The sequence below is a fragment of the Aphis gossypii genome, chromosome 3, assembly GCF_020184175.1.
Source record: "Aphis gossypii isolate Hap1 chromosome 3, ASM2018417v2, whole genome shotgun sequence".
NCBI lineage: Eukaryota > Metazoa > Arthropoda > Insecta > Hemiptera > Aphididae > Aphis > Aphis gossypii.
In genome coordinates, this window is record NC_065532.1 from 43,305,051 (window position 1) to 43,324,005 (window position 18,955).

Consider the following 18,955-nt stretch of genomic DNA (forward strand, 5'->3'; position numbering starts at 1 on the left):
TTTCTGCCCTTTGCGTCATTATTGCCTCTCATGTGTATATATATTTTTTTTTTACTTATTGTTTTGTCAATCCCTCTATACCCACATTAAAAAAAAAAACAACAACAAACTAAAACTTGTTTTAACATTTTATTATTTTATTTGTTTTAATGAAATATAATTGTAATCATTGTGTATGTAGGTTTAATTTTTTTTTTATTTTATTATATCATTTCTGTTTTTAAACAGTTATAAAAAATGAGCTGAAGCGAAAAATTGGTTACAACTGTTTGTCGTGTAACTCTTGTAAGTAAACTATAGTTAAAGAATTTGTTGTGGTACTATATTTATCATTGGTAGGCCTACAACTGCTCTGTTCAAAGTACAATAAATTTTGTTAACATTGAAAAATTATATCGGAACGAAATCAATTAATTGTTTAGCCATCCTTGCGTGCTCGTTATCGGGAGTTTGACACGAGGAGAAACGAAATTTCATCTTATAATCAACTTAATAATAAAAAATTGTTATAACTTAAATTTGTCCTTTTAAATTTATTTTTCCTAAACAATTGTTTGGTGAGTTGCAAGTATATTATTTAATTTCAATAAATTACTATTGTTTTTTTTTTTTTTTTAATTATTTGGTTCAATGAACAGACGATTAGTGTAGCGTGAACGCAGTCGTGCGGATAAACATTGTATTTATGTGGGAATTAATTTTTTGGATATCCTTAAATAGTCGCGTGCAAAGTTGTAGACTGGTGTGTAAACTTCGTAGTCAAAGACGTTGTACACTGTTCGTGAGATCTGATTGGGCCCGCTCGCTGATAAAGTTTGATCCGCTGATAACGTTCACGAGTATACACTATACATATATACAACTATAAGTGCATAGCATGTTGTGGCGTACAGCACAATGCATTATTATTATTATTGTCATTTGTCACGGCTTTGATAAATTACACGTAAGTTAGACGATCGGTGTGCATGCGTTACGCATGTCGCATGTTGAAGTTCAGTACAACGTCGTTAGAGCAGTGCGTAGGACGAACGTAGGACAAAAATGTGAAAAATTCTTAAAAACAAAAAAAAAAAAAGAAAACGATTGTAATATCGGGAATATTTTTCAAATTTCTAGTTCGCTCAGCCTCGCACTATCGGTGTTTCGCCGATACCATGAAATAGCGCGTGCTACCCCCGTGTTTGTGGTGCACGTATTATTGAATATATTATTTCATAAATAATATTGTAAAATGTCTGGTTAGTGAAACGTTGTTATTTATTTGTCTTGTTGAGAGTTAAATGATTGATTGATGCAGTATAGTAAAACTATGTTTTTAGGCCGGAGTAATAGGAGACCACCATCGCTGAGGGTTCTGATACCCGAAGAACAGCCTGTTGTGTAAGCACATAAACATGATTAATAATATGTTATACCTACCTATTCTATTATTTGTTCACCACACAAACAACTATCCGTGTTTCATGATTGTTCGTTAAATGCAATTTGACTTTTATTTTTTCCCCATAGTAACCTGCCTCGAAACTTGGACAAACGCACCACTATCACGATTGGTGACCAGGAAACCACAGTTGAGGCGAGTGACCTGCAGAAAATTTGTGATCTCGGACGTGGTGCTTATGGTATTGTGGAAAAAATGCGGCACATACCTTCTGGCACGATCATGGCTGTCAAAGTGAGTTTACTGATGGCTATGTATTTGATATATGCATCTACAAAACATATGTTCAATGTGAGTACTGTTTTTTCTCACTTTTTCAGAGGATAGCAGCTACAGTCAACACCCAAGAGCAGAAACGACTTTTAATGGATCTGGATATATCCATGCGGTCATCAGCTTGTCCACATACAGTGCAGTTTTATGGGGCACTATTCATGGAGGGTGATGTATGGATATGCATGGAAGTAATGGACACTTCATTAGATAAGTTCTATGCTAAAGTGTACAAGTTTGGACGGAAGATTCCTGAACAAATTCTTGGACCTATTACTGTAGCGGTAATAATTTGCTTTTATTAAATTTTACAATAATTGATGATATAGTTTGGATTGTAGGTAACAAAAAAGAAAACAATTTGTTCAATTATGTTTTGTTTGTATGTATTTGCTATTTCCATAGACATACCTAACTAAGAGGATGTTTTAACCTTATATGTAGTCGCCGTCTTATATACATTCTACATAGTTAATTTGTATTCTCCAATTTCAATTTGTATGCTTTTAGTTTTTATATTAGAGTGTTAAGGTAAGAACATTATCTGTGTTTTATCATTGATTTTTCATGGTATTTTAATTTTTAAGTGAATTTTCAAATGTTTAACTTACTTGTAAGTTAATAACTCACTTAAAAATTAAAATATCTTAATAATATTTAAACTTAAAAGCACACTATTGAAAATGTAGGTACTTTATCGTAAGTGTGTAAGCCGGAGACAACACATGTGGGTGTGACTTTCTTTTAACTAAACTCAAAACTAATTTTATTAAGTATACCATAGCTGTATGTCTATATCTATGTCTTATAATGTTAAGCTAATCATAATAATTGTTACAATATTATTATCAATTTAATTCATACTTTTTCTCATTTTTGTTTAGTGTTCATAAACAATAGATTTATTTGAGTTTTAAATAATTTTTTATTATTGTAGGTTGTTAGTGCCCTTCACTATTTGCATTCTCAATTGAAAGTAATACATCGTGATGTCAAGCCATCAAATATTTTAATTAATCGTAATGGCAATGTAAAAATGTGCGATTTTGGTATATCTGGATATCTTGTTGATTCTGTGGCCAAGACTATTGATGCAGGATGTAAACCGTACATGGCGGTAATTACATTTGTTTCTTAATGTTTAAATGAATAGTACATTGATTTATATTTATTTTTTATTTATAGCCTGAACGAATAGATCCTACCGGAAATCCATCAAATTATGATATTCGAAGTGATATATGGAGTTTAGGAATATCTCTTGTGGAACTTGCCACAGGCAAGTTTCCATACGATACGTGGGGCACTCCTTTTGAGCAACTTAAACAAGTGGTCAAAGACGAACCACCGAGACTATCTACTGGTATGTTCACATCATACTTTGAGGATTTCATCTGTCAATGGTAAGCTTTTATAATAATTAATTATTTATTGTAATTGTACCTTTTTTGAGTCTGATTGATTTGAAATAAATTTTCATTTGTTTCAATATTTTTAGTTTACAGAAAGATTTTCGGAGTCGACCAAATTACTCCCAACTACTTGCCCATCCATTTTGTCTTGCTCACCAACAACCACAAACAGCTTTAGTCGCATCATTTGTGTCTGAAATTTTAGACTTGCCTGATATGCCTGTGTCAGGCTAAATTATCAGCAATTAATTCACTAACAATAATATATTTATAACAATATCTGTAATATTGTGTATAAACTATAATTCAATTTAAGTTTATTTTACATAATAATTATAATATTATTAACACCTTTTATATTGGTAAAATTGTTATTTACCAATAAGTCATAAGAAATAATATAAAGTCGAAGATAGTTTACTAAAGTATTTTTAATTATTATTTGTATGATATTAGTTGTAACGAATGATTTGTGTTTTAGAAGATCTTGGTTTATAGATTTTTGTTTCTCGTTTTGTTTTCTTTTTATATAATTGCATCAATTCTTAAAATATAAGGATTACCCGACTAATATTTTTAGTACTTAGCACATTGCTATCTAACTGTTTTGTTTTTATGTTCCATAGTGTTTTCATGTGATAATGTTAAAAAAGCGAATCAAAAATCTGTACCTGTTTATATTTTACCATATTAGTGCAATATATCTGCTCTCGCATATGTTATTTTTGAACTTTTTTTTATCTAATAATTTATTTAATAGCTATTACTTTCATTAGTTTTTCTAAGTTTTGGTAGCTTATGTCTACATTCATCTATCTATTATTAGGTTGAAGTTATCCTCAATGGGAGTGGAGTTTCACAGTTAAGATACTGCAGGAGTTATATTATTAGTAATATTGTGTCATTTTGTGCGTCAATAGTAGAACTAATAAAACTAAATATTAATAATATTATAAATTTTAAATCATTAATTATAGAACAATTTTTAATTCTTGTTTCTTAGTGTTGAGGCATAATGATTAATACTTCAAGGTACTTTAAAACTGATAATTTAACAGTGGTGAATGTTGACTGAAGTATGGACATGCTCATCTAGCATAGTATGTTATAGTATTACATATTTATCCTATGAAAAAATATTTAAAAAAGAGATTTTACTGTAAATTTAAAAATGAATTCTATTTTATTTATAATTAATCAATAATACTAGACATAATTTTTTATTTATCACAATACTTGAATAATTTTAATCAGGATAGTCAAAGTATGTAACTTTTAAATTTTTTTTATTTATGAATACAATTAATTCTTCAATATATACATTAATATTATATTCATAGTGGTACAGTACTAAGAACTAAACAGTATTAAAAATAGCAAAAAAAAAACCATAATAAAAAAAATTATTATAATATATTCGAATGTAAGTAGGTAATACAAATCTTGAGCACAACTTAATGAGCATTGAACATGCCCTGGGTAGTGAGTATCGCAGTTGCTAGTGGAATAGGCTTTTAGATTCGGAATAAATAGTATTTTACAGTGATAACAAGCATTGTATTGCTTGTGCTCACCACTATGGCATGCATGCTCTGTCAGTAAAAGTTATGATAAAGTCTCGATAAATATTAACTGTCAGCACAAATAAGTATAACATGTTTATATGACTTTAAATACATTATACATCATTGATGATAAAATAATTTTTGTATTAGCATTAGGTACTTATGTTTTTATTAAAAATCTACCTATTCTGTTGATTTTTTGTAGAATTGTATTATTCATTATAGCACAATAGCACATCGTGTATTATAATATGGCATATTACGTGTACCTACCTACAAATCATTGCTACGTAGTTAATTCGAACGTTGAAAAAGTTGTAGAAACGTTTTATTTTATAGAAATGCATCTGACACCTAGGCATACAATATCGTCATCTACTACAGAACCGTGTTTGATTAAGAACCATTTTTATTTTAGTATCGACGTGTTAAAACAATAAAAACTTATGATGAAATAAAAAAAACAACTTTAAATTCGTGTCTGTAACCATAATGAAATATATCTATTTCCGTACACTGCGTAGTTACACCTATTACAAGTTTAAACATATTATACTCCAACGAAGAATTATACTTGTACAGTTGCACATACAATATTTTACACGTTATATATATAATATATATTTAATATTATAAAATATTATCGTATAACTATTGAATTTACGTCATTCTATCAGACTTCGAAACATTGAACATAGGTAGAAGGTACTATTTAAACTCAACAAGCGACTATAAATTATAATACATATAATGTGGTAGTCAATTGTAGACACATCGATGAAAATAATTCGTTAATAAATTTATTTTACTTACGTATAGTTACATACGTTTCCATAAGTCTATATTAAAGTGTAATAATTTATAGGTCACCATTTGCGCGGAACAGAGTAGCGATATTGGAATAAAATTGTATTTAGATGATTATGTAGATAACGTTTTATTCGAATAAAAAACAATTTAAATAATTTACAAATATAATTATTTGATTAATGTTAAACATAATTATTCGAATAATTATTTGTTTTTTTATTTGATTAAAGATTAAACATTTCATGGTTTGTAATTTTAAACATACGAATTTCAAAAATAATAAGTTAGCTTTGTATTTTAAATCACACAGTTAAAAATGTTACCTATTTTATTCCGAATAAATGCAAAAATATTACAAATAAAACATATAAAAACTATAAAAGAAATTCTTTTAATATATTATAAATTATAACAATACAATTTTGTAACAGCCAATAGGTAATTATGAGAATAATAAACAGTAGTAAAAATTATTAAATAATTATTACTACAAATGCCTACCAATATAGATACCCACTACAGAGCTTTTAAATTAAATTCAAAAATAACTTTTTTTCAAATATGTTATTTGATAGTAAGTTGCAATTTGGTAAATTTTTTATAGTTGTAGATATACCTAATAAATTGATGAGAATTAAATGAGTTCAACACAATGTCCGATAAATAAATTATTAAAAAATGTTATTCAATTTAATACCTATGTAATAAAATAATATTTAATATGAATTTAAAAACAAAATAACTAATTTATTTTAGATAGGATTATTTATTATAATAATAACGAATTCAATACATAAAGTAAGGTACCTAAGTACATACATCATTACGGCATATATGTAAGTTTACTACACAACGAAGAATTTAAAAAATTTTTATTAACTAATATTATAATTAATATAAATTATAGGTACTACAATAATAATAATAAATAATACATTATTTAGTATTAGAATTATGTTTAAAAATAATCGAACATCTTTTTATTCAAAAAATTATAATTGAAGATTATTTAAATTGTTTTTTTATTCGATTACACATTTATTCGAATAACTATCTAGATACAATTTTGACCACCACTGGTGCGGAATAGCGCTCACAAAATATATCATTATGATGTATGATTGAAGGCCTTAGATAGAGCTTGGCAGACAGACATTTAAGGAGGGGGACTAAATTTATCACAATTTGTGGAGAATGGTAAATATTCGGGTCCCAAAAGATTGCAATTTCGTCATTTGATTTAAACTTGCCATTTCCTTAATTTAAAAAAAGTAATTTTGATTTTGATTATTAAAAATTAACATAATATCTATGTCTTGCATGTCTACTAATTTACTTTAATTGTGGATTATAAAATATCTTGATCAAAACTGCATAAACATAGATAATTTAACGATCAATTTAGAATTTATTTTTATGTTTTATATTAATGTTATATTACGTTATTATATCATTAATAGATATTTAATATCTCAATATTTATATAATATATATATAAAAATATCGTCGACATATTTTTAGGCGATGAAAGGAAAAAGTGTGTTTTACTTTTGATTAATAATCAAAATTTTGGATTTATTTTATTTTACTAAAGAAATGGAGTTTTATTGGTTACTCTTCTAATAGTCCTTTAAAGAAGCTTAAATAATCTTAATATAATTATGTTTGCTTACATAATATATTATTACGTATTCTTAAAAGTACCTATTAGTTTGAACAAATGTTTGTATAAATAATCGGTCGTATTATTTTTAGGTCACCTTTCCCCTTAAAAACTAGCGTTTCTCTCTCATTATCGTTTATTAATTTTTGAAGCGTTAACCATTCTTTGGTTTTTATTGATGTATAATAATACTATGTACAATATGTGTCCATTTGTAAATCCTATATGTTCATGAAATGCATTTTTTTCATTTTTCTGACCATACCCAGTACAGTATATTGTATATAGGCATAATATTATAATAGGTATTTAATTGGAGGATTATTATTCTTGTAAGACTAGCGAAGTTTGAATGACGATGGAGGGAAAATAAGGGATGGTAATCGGTAAATACGTATGTAACTGATTCCGTGGAACAAACTAAATAATAGATGAGAGTAAAATAAAAAACAAAACTAGAAATATTTTTTGAATCAAACAAAAAGAGAAATAAATCGCGAGTAAGAGGGGCTGGTTTGAATGTCAAAGGATTTTCATTAGTATTAAACACTATGTTAACGGCATAATAACCTTTTCAACATAAATTATTCACGATGTCAATTATTTCTCAGAAACGTTTGCCAATAGTATATAGTGACACCCAGCAGGGTCCGGAAGTCGCTGCAATTTTCTCAGTTGGGCGTTGGCACTAAGTCGACACCGGTCGTATATTTTCGTAAGTAGTATTTGTTATAAATTATAATCTACTTCAGATCTGATTGTTTCACTGTCATAGCCATCACCGATTTAACGGTGTAGAATAAACATTTTTTATTTCGACAGTCGCGTCGTCTAATATCTCGTCGTGTTTGAAAAAGACATGGTAATTTCATGAGCATATTACGAGTATATATATATATGTACAATATACTTAATACCATTGATTATAGAACAGACTATTCTATAATCAGTATAATCAATAATAATACATAAGACGTTGCTGTCGATTAGTTAACGGTAAGCAATTATTAGTTGTCGATGCATATTATTATGATGTATTTTTTTTTCCATAATATAGAGTCATTTGCACGGCCCGAACGAAAATCCGGGCTTGGATCCAGATTTTCCAGAGCTCGGTGTACTATTGCATAATATTCTATCTTAATTTCGTTCAAGTATCATTAAATGTGTAATTCGTAATTGTATAATATATTTTATGATCTTTATTTACTTGTACTAATGCCAAATACATTTTGTCAGCTATATAGTCTATAGAATATGTTTAAGTGGAGGAGTTATAATGTATATACGCAGTGTAATTTTTTTTCGGAAACAATGTTACGGAGCCAAAAACGAATTAAGTACATATTATTTCCTATTACTTTGCTTAAATAGTTACGGTCGTACGGACACACTATTAGACATTTTGTTTTAGTGCTGCATATGGATGTATACTATATTATAATTTATAAGTACCTACATATTATACTTATCCAATGGACTGAGAAGTAGAAACCAACTCAATGATGAAAAAAAAAGTAAAATTTATTATGCACGATAATTTTAAGCAGTTATTAGTTGTGATTTTTATTTATCATTACAATTTTTATCTTTATCAAATATATTTAGTAACCTAATAGGTATGCTTACTGTTTTATCGATTTTAGAAACATTAATATTAATATTAGTTTGAATAAACATTATAGAATTCATTAATGGGATATACTTAAGTTACTTATATTATATTTTAAAATAGTAAGTCACGTGGTTTTACAGAAAAAAATAATAATTCATTATGATCATTACTCTTTAGATGTCTTTATACATTATTATTATTTTCAACTGCTATATGGAATACCGGAATGTTAACACAACTGTTTCAAAGTGTAATGACATCATACAATACAATTATTATGTATTTAAACTAGGTATACTTGTCGATACGTAGGTATTTTGGATATTTCGGGTTAGAAATTATCATAATTTAAAAAGTTACTATTATTATTATATTTTTAAAGTAATCATTACGTAATTTTTGAACTATTAAATATTAACTCTTTACTTTGAAACAGGTAAATTACATATGCATTTTTTTTAAATAAATAAAAATACATTTTTGTATCCACAACTAATTTTAATGTACATTTTATTTAAAATATTGGTACACAATAATTTAAGTTATGTTACAGCATCAATACACCATACTTATATAATACAATTGATATTATACAAATATGATGTTTAACAAGATACTTCCAAAATTTTTACTGTAATCAATTCAATAATATTCATCACTACCTACTTGTTTAGCCGAGTTACCTAAATTATTATAGATATTACATTATTAGGTATTTTAAATATTAGTAAAAATTACTTGTCCAGTTGTCCACATTACATAAATAATGTAATACTAAAATACTAAAATTACCAAAAATAATATGACATAATTATACATAATAATAACTTATTATAATATACATTTTAAACTGAATATTATAGTTGTTTTTTATTTTAGTATAATTGTGTATCTATTGTCATAGGTTTTTTTATTGCTATTTTATTCATTTTTTTTATTACTCAACCAACACTTAAAGCAAGCAGGGCCGTATTTACGTCTAGGGCGGAAATTATTTGAGGGCGGCAAAATTTGTAAGAAGTGAAAAAAAATTTATATAAATATTTACTACATTTTTTTTCTTGGGATAGGGGCGGTATATTTAAAAGGGCCAAGGGCGGCACCTGTTTTAAATCCGACTTTGAAAGTAAGCCACTTAGAGGAGAATCCTATATTCCTATTATAATGATGAAAACTACCAAATTTGTATAGTGTAGGTCTGTAGCCTATAGGTACTATGTAACCAGGGTATCATAAACTTATATAAATGTATAGTTTTATAAAAAAAAGGGCTATAAAATATCTAAAATTCATAAAGTTTACTATTAATGATTACCATTAAAAAAGATAAAAAATAGGTTAAAGAGGTTAAATTTATATTATTTATTTAGTAATAAATTTTTACATTTTCACAATAATAACTAGGTACCTTATAAAGATATTTATCATAATTTTTATTAATTGAACGTTTAGTTGTAAGGAGAATACCTTTTAACACAGCTAAAAATACATTTACTTTGTTCAGATTTTTTTTTGGAAAAGTACTTAAAAAATATCTAAAACCATCTTTGTAAAGTACTATGAACTGTACATTATTACATTATTACAATACCTAATTCGATATTTAATTAATATATAAATGTACATACCTTATACCTACGCAAAATAATAATAACTTAAGGTGTTTGTAAATTATCATAAATATACTTAATATTGATAATAAAAACGATTTATTTCTCACACTAATTAATTATTTTTACACTTAGAAAATATATTATATAATACCTAATCTTATAATTTCGTTGAATGAATAACAATAATAATGATTATTAAACAACATTGGGCATTTTGTGGGTTTTAGCTTGATACAGCCAATCAGCGCGCTACTGACTTAGTATACTACTTTTCTATTGGTTATTATTATTATTGGATGTGTTTTAACTTATCTTAACTACTCGAGTCTCAAGATCAAATCAGTCGTTGTTAGAACGCAGTGATCTATACTTCAAACTCGTAGGACCGTTCATAGCACCGAGCCGTTGTTACATCTCATATACATCGACAATAATAATTGATTCATATTCGATTCTATATTCACATTCTGAGGTGGGTGGTGAGTCTTGGGCGATTGCTTAACTATAGGTACGCTTTAAAAAATTATTTTAATACATTATAATCTATACTATAAGAGCAAGTCCCGATTTTTGGTCACTCATACAAATTCACACCGTTCAATGTATCGTCACACAAATTGTTTAGGTACTGTTATACCAGACAGTTTGCTGGAGGTTTTAGTACCACTTTTGTTAGGGAACACGTCCAATACTTTGACATTTTTAGATTTTTACAGAAATAATATGTTATTCGTTTTTAAACACACTATTTGGTGTGAAAACGAAACATATCTACGTGTTACCGTAGTAAAAATATGTGTAACTTTATTTCATTTATTTTGAAAAGGGAACATAATAAGTTACACAAAATAAGTTTTGTGTCTCTTCTGTAAAATTTAAATTTCGACGTATATGTATTATAATATGGTTATTATAATATATATGAAAATAATAAAAATAATAATAATTTGTTGTTCCCTTTTCGAAATAAATGAAATTATAAGATACTGTTGTCTGTTACTATAGGACATGTAGATTGTAGATTTGTTTCGTTTTTCACACTAGATAGTGTGTTTAGATACAAATAACATATTTTTGTAAAAATCTGAAAATTTCAAAATATAAAACAAAAGTTGTATTGAAATCTCCAGATTATCAGGTATAACTGTAAAAAAATTGGTGACGATACGTTGAACGGTGTAGATTTGTACGAGTGACAAAAATCGGAACTAGCTTTTATAGTATAGATTAAATAAAGAACTAAACATTCAGACAGGTAATAATATTTATTGTTTAATTTAGCAAAATATATAGGTATTAATTCGATATCATGAAATGTGTTAGGATCTTATTATGATTGACAAATTTCATTAAAAGTGACGTTGGAGTGTAAGTTTGCCTAGTTGCGCTATTATAGATTCTCAGTTCTCAATGGTAAAAATGTTCACGTCACCACTATCAATGGACGGAAATGTGAAGTATATAGATTTTGTTTATTGTTTACGATTTCGATGCTGCCACCGCTATAGTGTATGTTGTTGACTTAGACGGATGTAATTTGATATAAAAGGTATTATTATTTATAATACGATGTTGATTGTTGACATTTGTAGAATGGGTCTGATTTTACGGCGTACATATATTTGGTTATTTTTTTAACGCATCATGCATAAGTCGATATAAGTATATATTATACTTTAGCGAGTATTATTGTACATCTTCGTTCATTTGATTACTTGCTGACTTATTCATATTGGTTATTTACTTACTTACTTGTTATCACTAATATTATTATTATTATTATTATTAATACACAGCGTTGAATGTATTCGATTGAAAGTATAATCGTGCTGATTGCCAAAAGAGAGTATAAGTATGAACCTATCTATACCTATAACTGTAGATACACGGCCATTGTAGAAGGGACGGCAATCATTGTAAATCACGAGTCATAACGATGTATCTAAATGGTTTCTTTCGGGTCAGTTTTCATTTCTTTACAGGCGCGACTTGTGAGTACACCAAAGTTTGTTTAAGTCGTTACCTACGCATGTTCCAGCTATCGCGATGTAGTCGAAACCATTGTACAATATATGTAGTGATGGCTGAGGTACATAACTTTCGGTCACCAACGCGTAAGCTATGGTAGGTACGAGCAGCACTACGAGCTTTAGCCATTTGGCCACCATTGTAAATTCTCTGAGGGATCACATCCACACAATACATTATGTTAAAACCCTCACCTTGCCTTGTTTGTCGGTATTATGCGTTATTTTATGAAACATAAAACCGTGTAATCATACACGTTTTGCACAATTATTATTCAAATCGTTGCGTTTAGTGTATATGTTTTAGCCATTTCTTGAACAATTATACAAGTGGTATTTATTATACTGGTCATTATACATATATAAAACGTTTATTTTTTGAAAGTGCAGTATTTTAACGACTATTACAATGAAAATAAAATAATAACTTATTATTAATGAAAAAAAAAATCGAGAACGTAACACATAACTTGTTCAAAATAGATGTTTTCGGCAAATATTTTAAAGTTCTTATACTATTATATTTTGTAATTTAACTATAAACAACACGAGCCTATAAGTATAGTATGTGTGTTTAGATACAACGGGAAATAATTGAATTAAAAACACAATTATAAATAGTGCTTTTGGACTTATAATTATCCATTTTTCCGAACGATATAATACACGCAGGTATGTACGTTATTGAGCGCATAAAAAAGGTGTCGTGAAAAAAACCTAGTCTCATAACTTTTGGGTTCTTGGCCATAGAATTTTATCCTCGGGTTATTCGTAGGTATAGGTGAGCACACATACATTCGTAATGTACAAGTGCAGACATAAATACGGCGTTACACTGCGGTATCATAAATAGGTAATATTATATATACCTGTACGTGAGTGTGCGGAATTGGGCACCGGACATGAAAACTAATCGGCCGACAATCCGTTTCGACGGTCCTCCACTGTGGTTGTGGTGTACTGGCCACTGCAGTGGGCTGCTGCAATGTTTATTTGTTTTGGCACCGTGAACTCAGTAATTCGAGAATAGATGGTACGGCGATATTGTTATGTTATAAATCATTGTAATACCGCAGGACCACTACAATAACAATGGTTAAGTACTAATATAATTCGCACCATCATTCGCGAGAGACCCGAAGGAGACTATAAGTAAGTAAAAAAAAAAAAAAATACCGAGTTATAGCAGTTCATTTGAGTCGTCGAAGTTTTTGACTTACCGACGTGGTGTGAGGTTCAAGTCGCGAAAGTTCGTTTGTAATATTACTATACTATATTAAAATAATATTAAGCATAAATTATTAATATATTTTGTACTTTGTTCATAATAACACTCATATAATATACTATTATTAAGTTTATTAATATGTATCTAAGATCGTTACTATCATTAGTGGTTGATTTAGGGTTGAATTCTGGGAGGAGTGGGGCTTATAAAAATACTACTATTAAAAATGATTTTTGTAATACTATCAAGGGAAGGTTGATGGCTCAAGGTTTCACATGCACATATATATACATTACACAATGATAATGTCCATCGTCGATTACACGTCAATCAATGGTCCGTATAACCGTGTGCATTCGTTTTCTACCCACTTGATCGCAATGTGTATATAACATTACGACGCATATCAATATTGTCTGTTGATTGCTCGAATTCGATACTTTATTTTATAATAGGTATACATTCTGACGATAAAGTGTGTATAATTTTGTGTGCACAGACGATGGTGGTATATAACATTAATAGACACATATATAAATACGATCACGCGATATCTATTACTACAAATAATAGTAATAACAATAGTACAACGAAATATCGAATTTCCGGACGTGAGGTATCCATACCCGGTAAATAAAAACGTTCGTCATCGTCAGGGGCATCAATTTTTTTTTGTTAATGAGGAAGGGCGAAGGGAGTTTACATTTGCAACAATTTTTTGAAAACGCTAGTAATATTTTTTTAATTTGAACTTTGCACGATTTTGTATGCAAGTTGTATAATAATACCTACATCTATGTTCGTACCACGGTTTCTTCAATTTTATACTATAGACAGGTACTATACCTACTTGCTAGATCATATTTTGTACAGTAGCAACTATACCAAATTGTACCTATAGTCAAAAGACAATTAATATTCTAATGAAATTTATATTTTGTGTTAGGTATATATGTTTTTTTATAGGTACATTGAAATATTAATACAGATTCGAGTCTTATTATATTTATAGACTTCTCAATAATCCGTGCTTGCGTCTATACGGACTTACTTATAGTGCGTGTTACATATTTTAATTTTTTTTTTTGCTGTGGTTTTTGTGCGTTTCAAGATTTTTCTTATTCAAACATCGTGTATGCGAATTATTATACCACCGTATACAAAAATATACATTATTCGTATGTTAAAATATAAAGTATACACTTTGCGTATTGTGCGCGCGTATAGGTACTTAAAACGTAGGTATATAATATATATTGCTGCAATGAGGCTCATTCGTTTCTGTTCTATATCATCCGTAAAAAAAAAAAAATCCCCGGGTCACAAAAGAATATAATACACACCCGCGCTTTTAATTTATAAAGCCCCTCGGAGTGAAAAGCTTCCATTAACTAATTTTATATTTTATTCAACGAGTTATTCTGTATACGCGAAAATATATACACACAACTCTGGCGTCAAGTGATGGCAGGGTAAGAGTGGGTCGGTTTTTTGCATGTTTCGAATATTCAAAACAACACGACGAGTTTCCTTTTCTTTGGAATACCATAAAATTTTACGCGTACCTATATTTTAACGTTTTAAATTATAATTCAGCGGTCCGAACCGAATATAATGTTAAGAACGGTTTACGAATAATGTTTGTAATTTACGGTCAGTGCAAAACGACTGCTTACAAACTATGGATATGAACTTAACAATATGAGTTCCAAATATTCCAATAATACCTTTTAGAATGAATGTAAGATATAAAATGTAAAACTAATTGATCCAATGTATTGATAATTAATACTCCAATTGCTTACCAATTAATATCGATTTCAAATTTCAATATAAAATTGTAAAAATCGGCATTCATGTAATAATAAAAAAATATTTTTTTGAAGTATAATAAGAATTTGCAATAAGATATGTTTACATGAAATTATTTTGTATGGTATAATAGTAAAGTCCTCAGAGTTTTTAGTGAATAAAATAAGTAGGTAATGCAACTGGATTTTCTTGTTTTAGGTACTATCGAGATGGTTTGCACGATCACTTGGTAGTAGTCTCATCTATGGATCAGAAACTGAACACTGCAGATGGTACTTTTTAAAGAGGAAATTGTTTAAATTATTTTTAGAATAATATAAGCAATAATCCTTGAGACGTAAATGACCGCAGACTTCTAGTCTCTGGATATGTATATTCACTACAATTATAAATTAAAACCATAATTTTATACGATTTAAAACATAGTATAATTTTAAAGTTTGAATTTTTAATTATGGTGCAAAGCTGTGTTTATTAAAAAAATTATGATGAAATTATTACCTATATAGTAATTTTGTGAATATAATTTTAAATAAAAATAATGTAATTACGGTTTAAATTTAATACAAGGTTCCTCGCGTGATATATTATTATGATAATATATTATTTATTATTATATTCAATCATTGACTTTATACTCTAAGGTCTATAACCTAAGTATTGAAAAAAATATACTAAAATATTTACTCATAATTGTTTTATGACCACTTAAAATTTAAAATAATAAATACAATATGTTAGTAAAAATCGATATTTCTTTTCAGAATAAATTCTCTAAATACTTTGATATTGGTAATATTATTGCTTTTAAGATTCAACTTTGAATATACCCTATCCAGTGTACCAGACAAAATTATATATGTAGATTATGATATAGTGGTATATCGATAGTTACCAGTTACGTTGGGAAAATTTCAGTTATCTGTTCTTTTGTTTTTTGCTTAAATAATAAAATGTGGTCTTTAGAATATTTAATAATTATGACTAAACTAATTTCAATTTGATAATATCTCATATAATATTATTGTTTATACTTGAATTTTAAAAAAAACAATAAGTATATTGAAAATTTAGCACTATTATAAATTACAGTATTTATATCAGTGGTGATAATTGGTTGAATATATTACTACATTAGGTATTGAATCAAAATGTTATTTTAACACATTTTTAAAATTAACTTAGATCTATTTAAATTATTTTGTCTGACTCGAAAAACACTTTCCATGGAAATTGAATACTATTTGTACAAAGAATATCGTTAAATAGGTAGGGTTTTTCGATATGTTTTTTTTATTGTTATAATATTATGATAATTCAATAATTCTATATTATAATAAGTCGAACTTCCATTTTAATTTGAAATTGTATTAAAAAATGAAATTAATAGCATAGCTTTTTTTTTCGTATAAAACTTTCAATTATGTTATACTCGACTTGTTGTGCATTTTTGGAATGACAAAAAGTTCTTGGAATAGGAATGAACGAAGTCTCTCAATTAAAAGCATTGGAAAACTTTGTATCCTGTTGTGATTTTAAAATTATGAAATATTAAGGCTTACATTTTCTCTTTGAAATTAGTAAATGGTAACTTATATATGTACTACAAAAAGTCTTAAGAGCCGTAAAAGAAATTTTAATCATTAAAAACCGCTTTACATTAACAACGAAAGTTCTTATTTAAATTTTAAATTTTTACTCGAGTAGAATCAAACTCTTATAGGTTTATTTTTAGAAAAAATAAATAAATATCGGATAGTTAAATGTTGATAATATCAAGTATCGTAAATATAATTGTTATACCTATAATTTATGCATATTTATATACCCATTCACTTTATAATCGATACTTATTGTCACATCGCAGTGTGCATATAATAATAAACCGTAATTAGTCAAAATCGTAATGGGAATACAGTTATCGAATCACCAAAACTGAAATTAATCATTTATCATTCCCATTGGACTAAATATTTTAAATATCCTGGACCCTAGCAAACTAGCGTGTGTTGCTAATACTAAATACCTACGTCATTGTCATATTTTATTATTTATTAGATATTACGGTAATCTACTTCAGAAATAGTTACATTAAATTCTTAAGCTGATAGGTGTTTTGGAGAATTATTTTTTTAATTTTGGTAGTATTTTTTAAGTGTAAGAGAGAAAATTGTTTTAAATTAACTAGTTGTGTTATTTTAATGTAATTATTAGAAAATAGTAGTTTAAAAGATAATATTTATCTATTTTTAATTCAGAATTGATTTAAAAATAATATGTAATTTAAAAATATCATTCAATAATTTTTGGATGAATATCTATGATTTTAAAATTAATATAATGATGCCTATATTTTGTCCTAATCATAGTATTTTGCAATCTCAATGTTTAATTTTTATGAGTGTTTAAGACTGAATTATTATGATGAAATTGATCATCACCACACATTATTATTAAGACACTATATTTTATTTATATATTTTTTCTATAGTTAAATTGATAAAATTACTTTACTTTTGGATTTAAACGCTGTCTTTGTAAGGCAATTATTACTTAATATAATATAATATATTAATTCATACGTTAAATAAATTGAAAATATTTCTAAGAAGTTATTTCTTACAAACATTTAAAGTTGACGAAATTTTAACCACTTTAGTAAACCAAGTGCAACTCTTAGTCGTTTATTTTTTGTGATGATTGCTTTCAATTTTAATATAGTGTCTATATTCTTGAACTATGCCACGTTGATTTCTATTTAGTGTAAGAAGGTCATATTTTTATTTTTATTATCATTTAATTTTATTACGACAGACGTCGAAGAGATATTTTGAAAAATGCATTATTTTTTAATGTAATAATAAGCGTGCAATGTATATGAATTTAATTACATACATAATAATAATTCAATAGAAAATTATGTCTATTATGAATGTTTGTCCATTTCAAATCTCAATGCAATGATATTATGTACATATAATGTAGATACCTTATTATAGTTTTCAAAATATCATAATCAAAGGAGTTGATATCAAATAATCGTTGTATAATTTATAAATATATTAGCCGATTATCAAGTATAAATACATAATATTGTGATTTCATTATTAATTAAGTTTATGTTGTTTTATATTATAACTCTTTATCTACATATTATATATAAATTCTGTTTAGGTATATATTATAATTTAAAATAATATAATGAGTGATTATATGATTTAAAGAGAGAGAAATATGATGACCATGGCGTCTATAATATGGTTTATGGATTATTTCATTGAATCGATGGAGGGTTAAATATTTAACCCTTAGAATATCGTAATGTTCTTTTTATCTGTTAAATGAATTTAATTCGTAAATGGTAAAAATATTTGAGAGAAAAAATATGGAATCCGAAATTAAAAATATTAAAAATTTTAGTTAGGTATTTGTGTTAGTTATGTTTGTAAATTATTACAACACATTTTAAATGATGTTGAATCGAATTAAAATT

General features: G+C 27.3%; 1 protein-coding gene across 2 annotated transcripts; it reads left to right on the top strand.

The window, feature by feature from the left end:
* Positions 1-122: 122 nt before the first annotated feature.
* Positions 123-3,846, top strand: LOC114129813 (dual specificity mitogen-activated protein kinase kinase 6). Of its 2 annotated transcripts, XM_050204923.1 has the most exons (8): positions 123-1,046; positions 1,120-1,241; positions 1,323-1,383; positions 1,513-1,678; positions 1,765-2,001; positions 2,655-2,834; positions 2,903-3,120; positions 3,216-3,846. In XM_050204923.1, exons 2-8 carry the CDS (start codon positions 1,235-1,237, stop codon positions 3,361-3,363), a joined length of 1,017 nt encoding a protein of 338 aa, XP_050060880.1. In that variant the 5' UTR covers positions 123-1,046; positions 1,120-1,234; the 3' UTR covers positions 3,364-3,846. The 2 variants fall into 2 exon arrangements, with proteins under 2 accessions (XP_050060880.1, XP_027850458.1); XM_027994657.2 differs by lacking the exons at positions 123-1,046; positions 1,120-1,241 and having other exon boundaries at positions 1,280-1,383.
* The last annotated feature ends 15,109 nt before the right edge of the window (positions 3,847-18,955 follow it).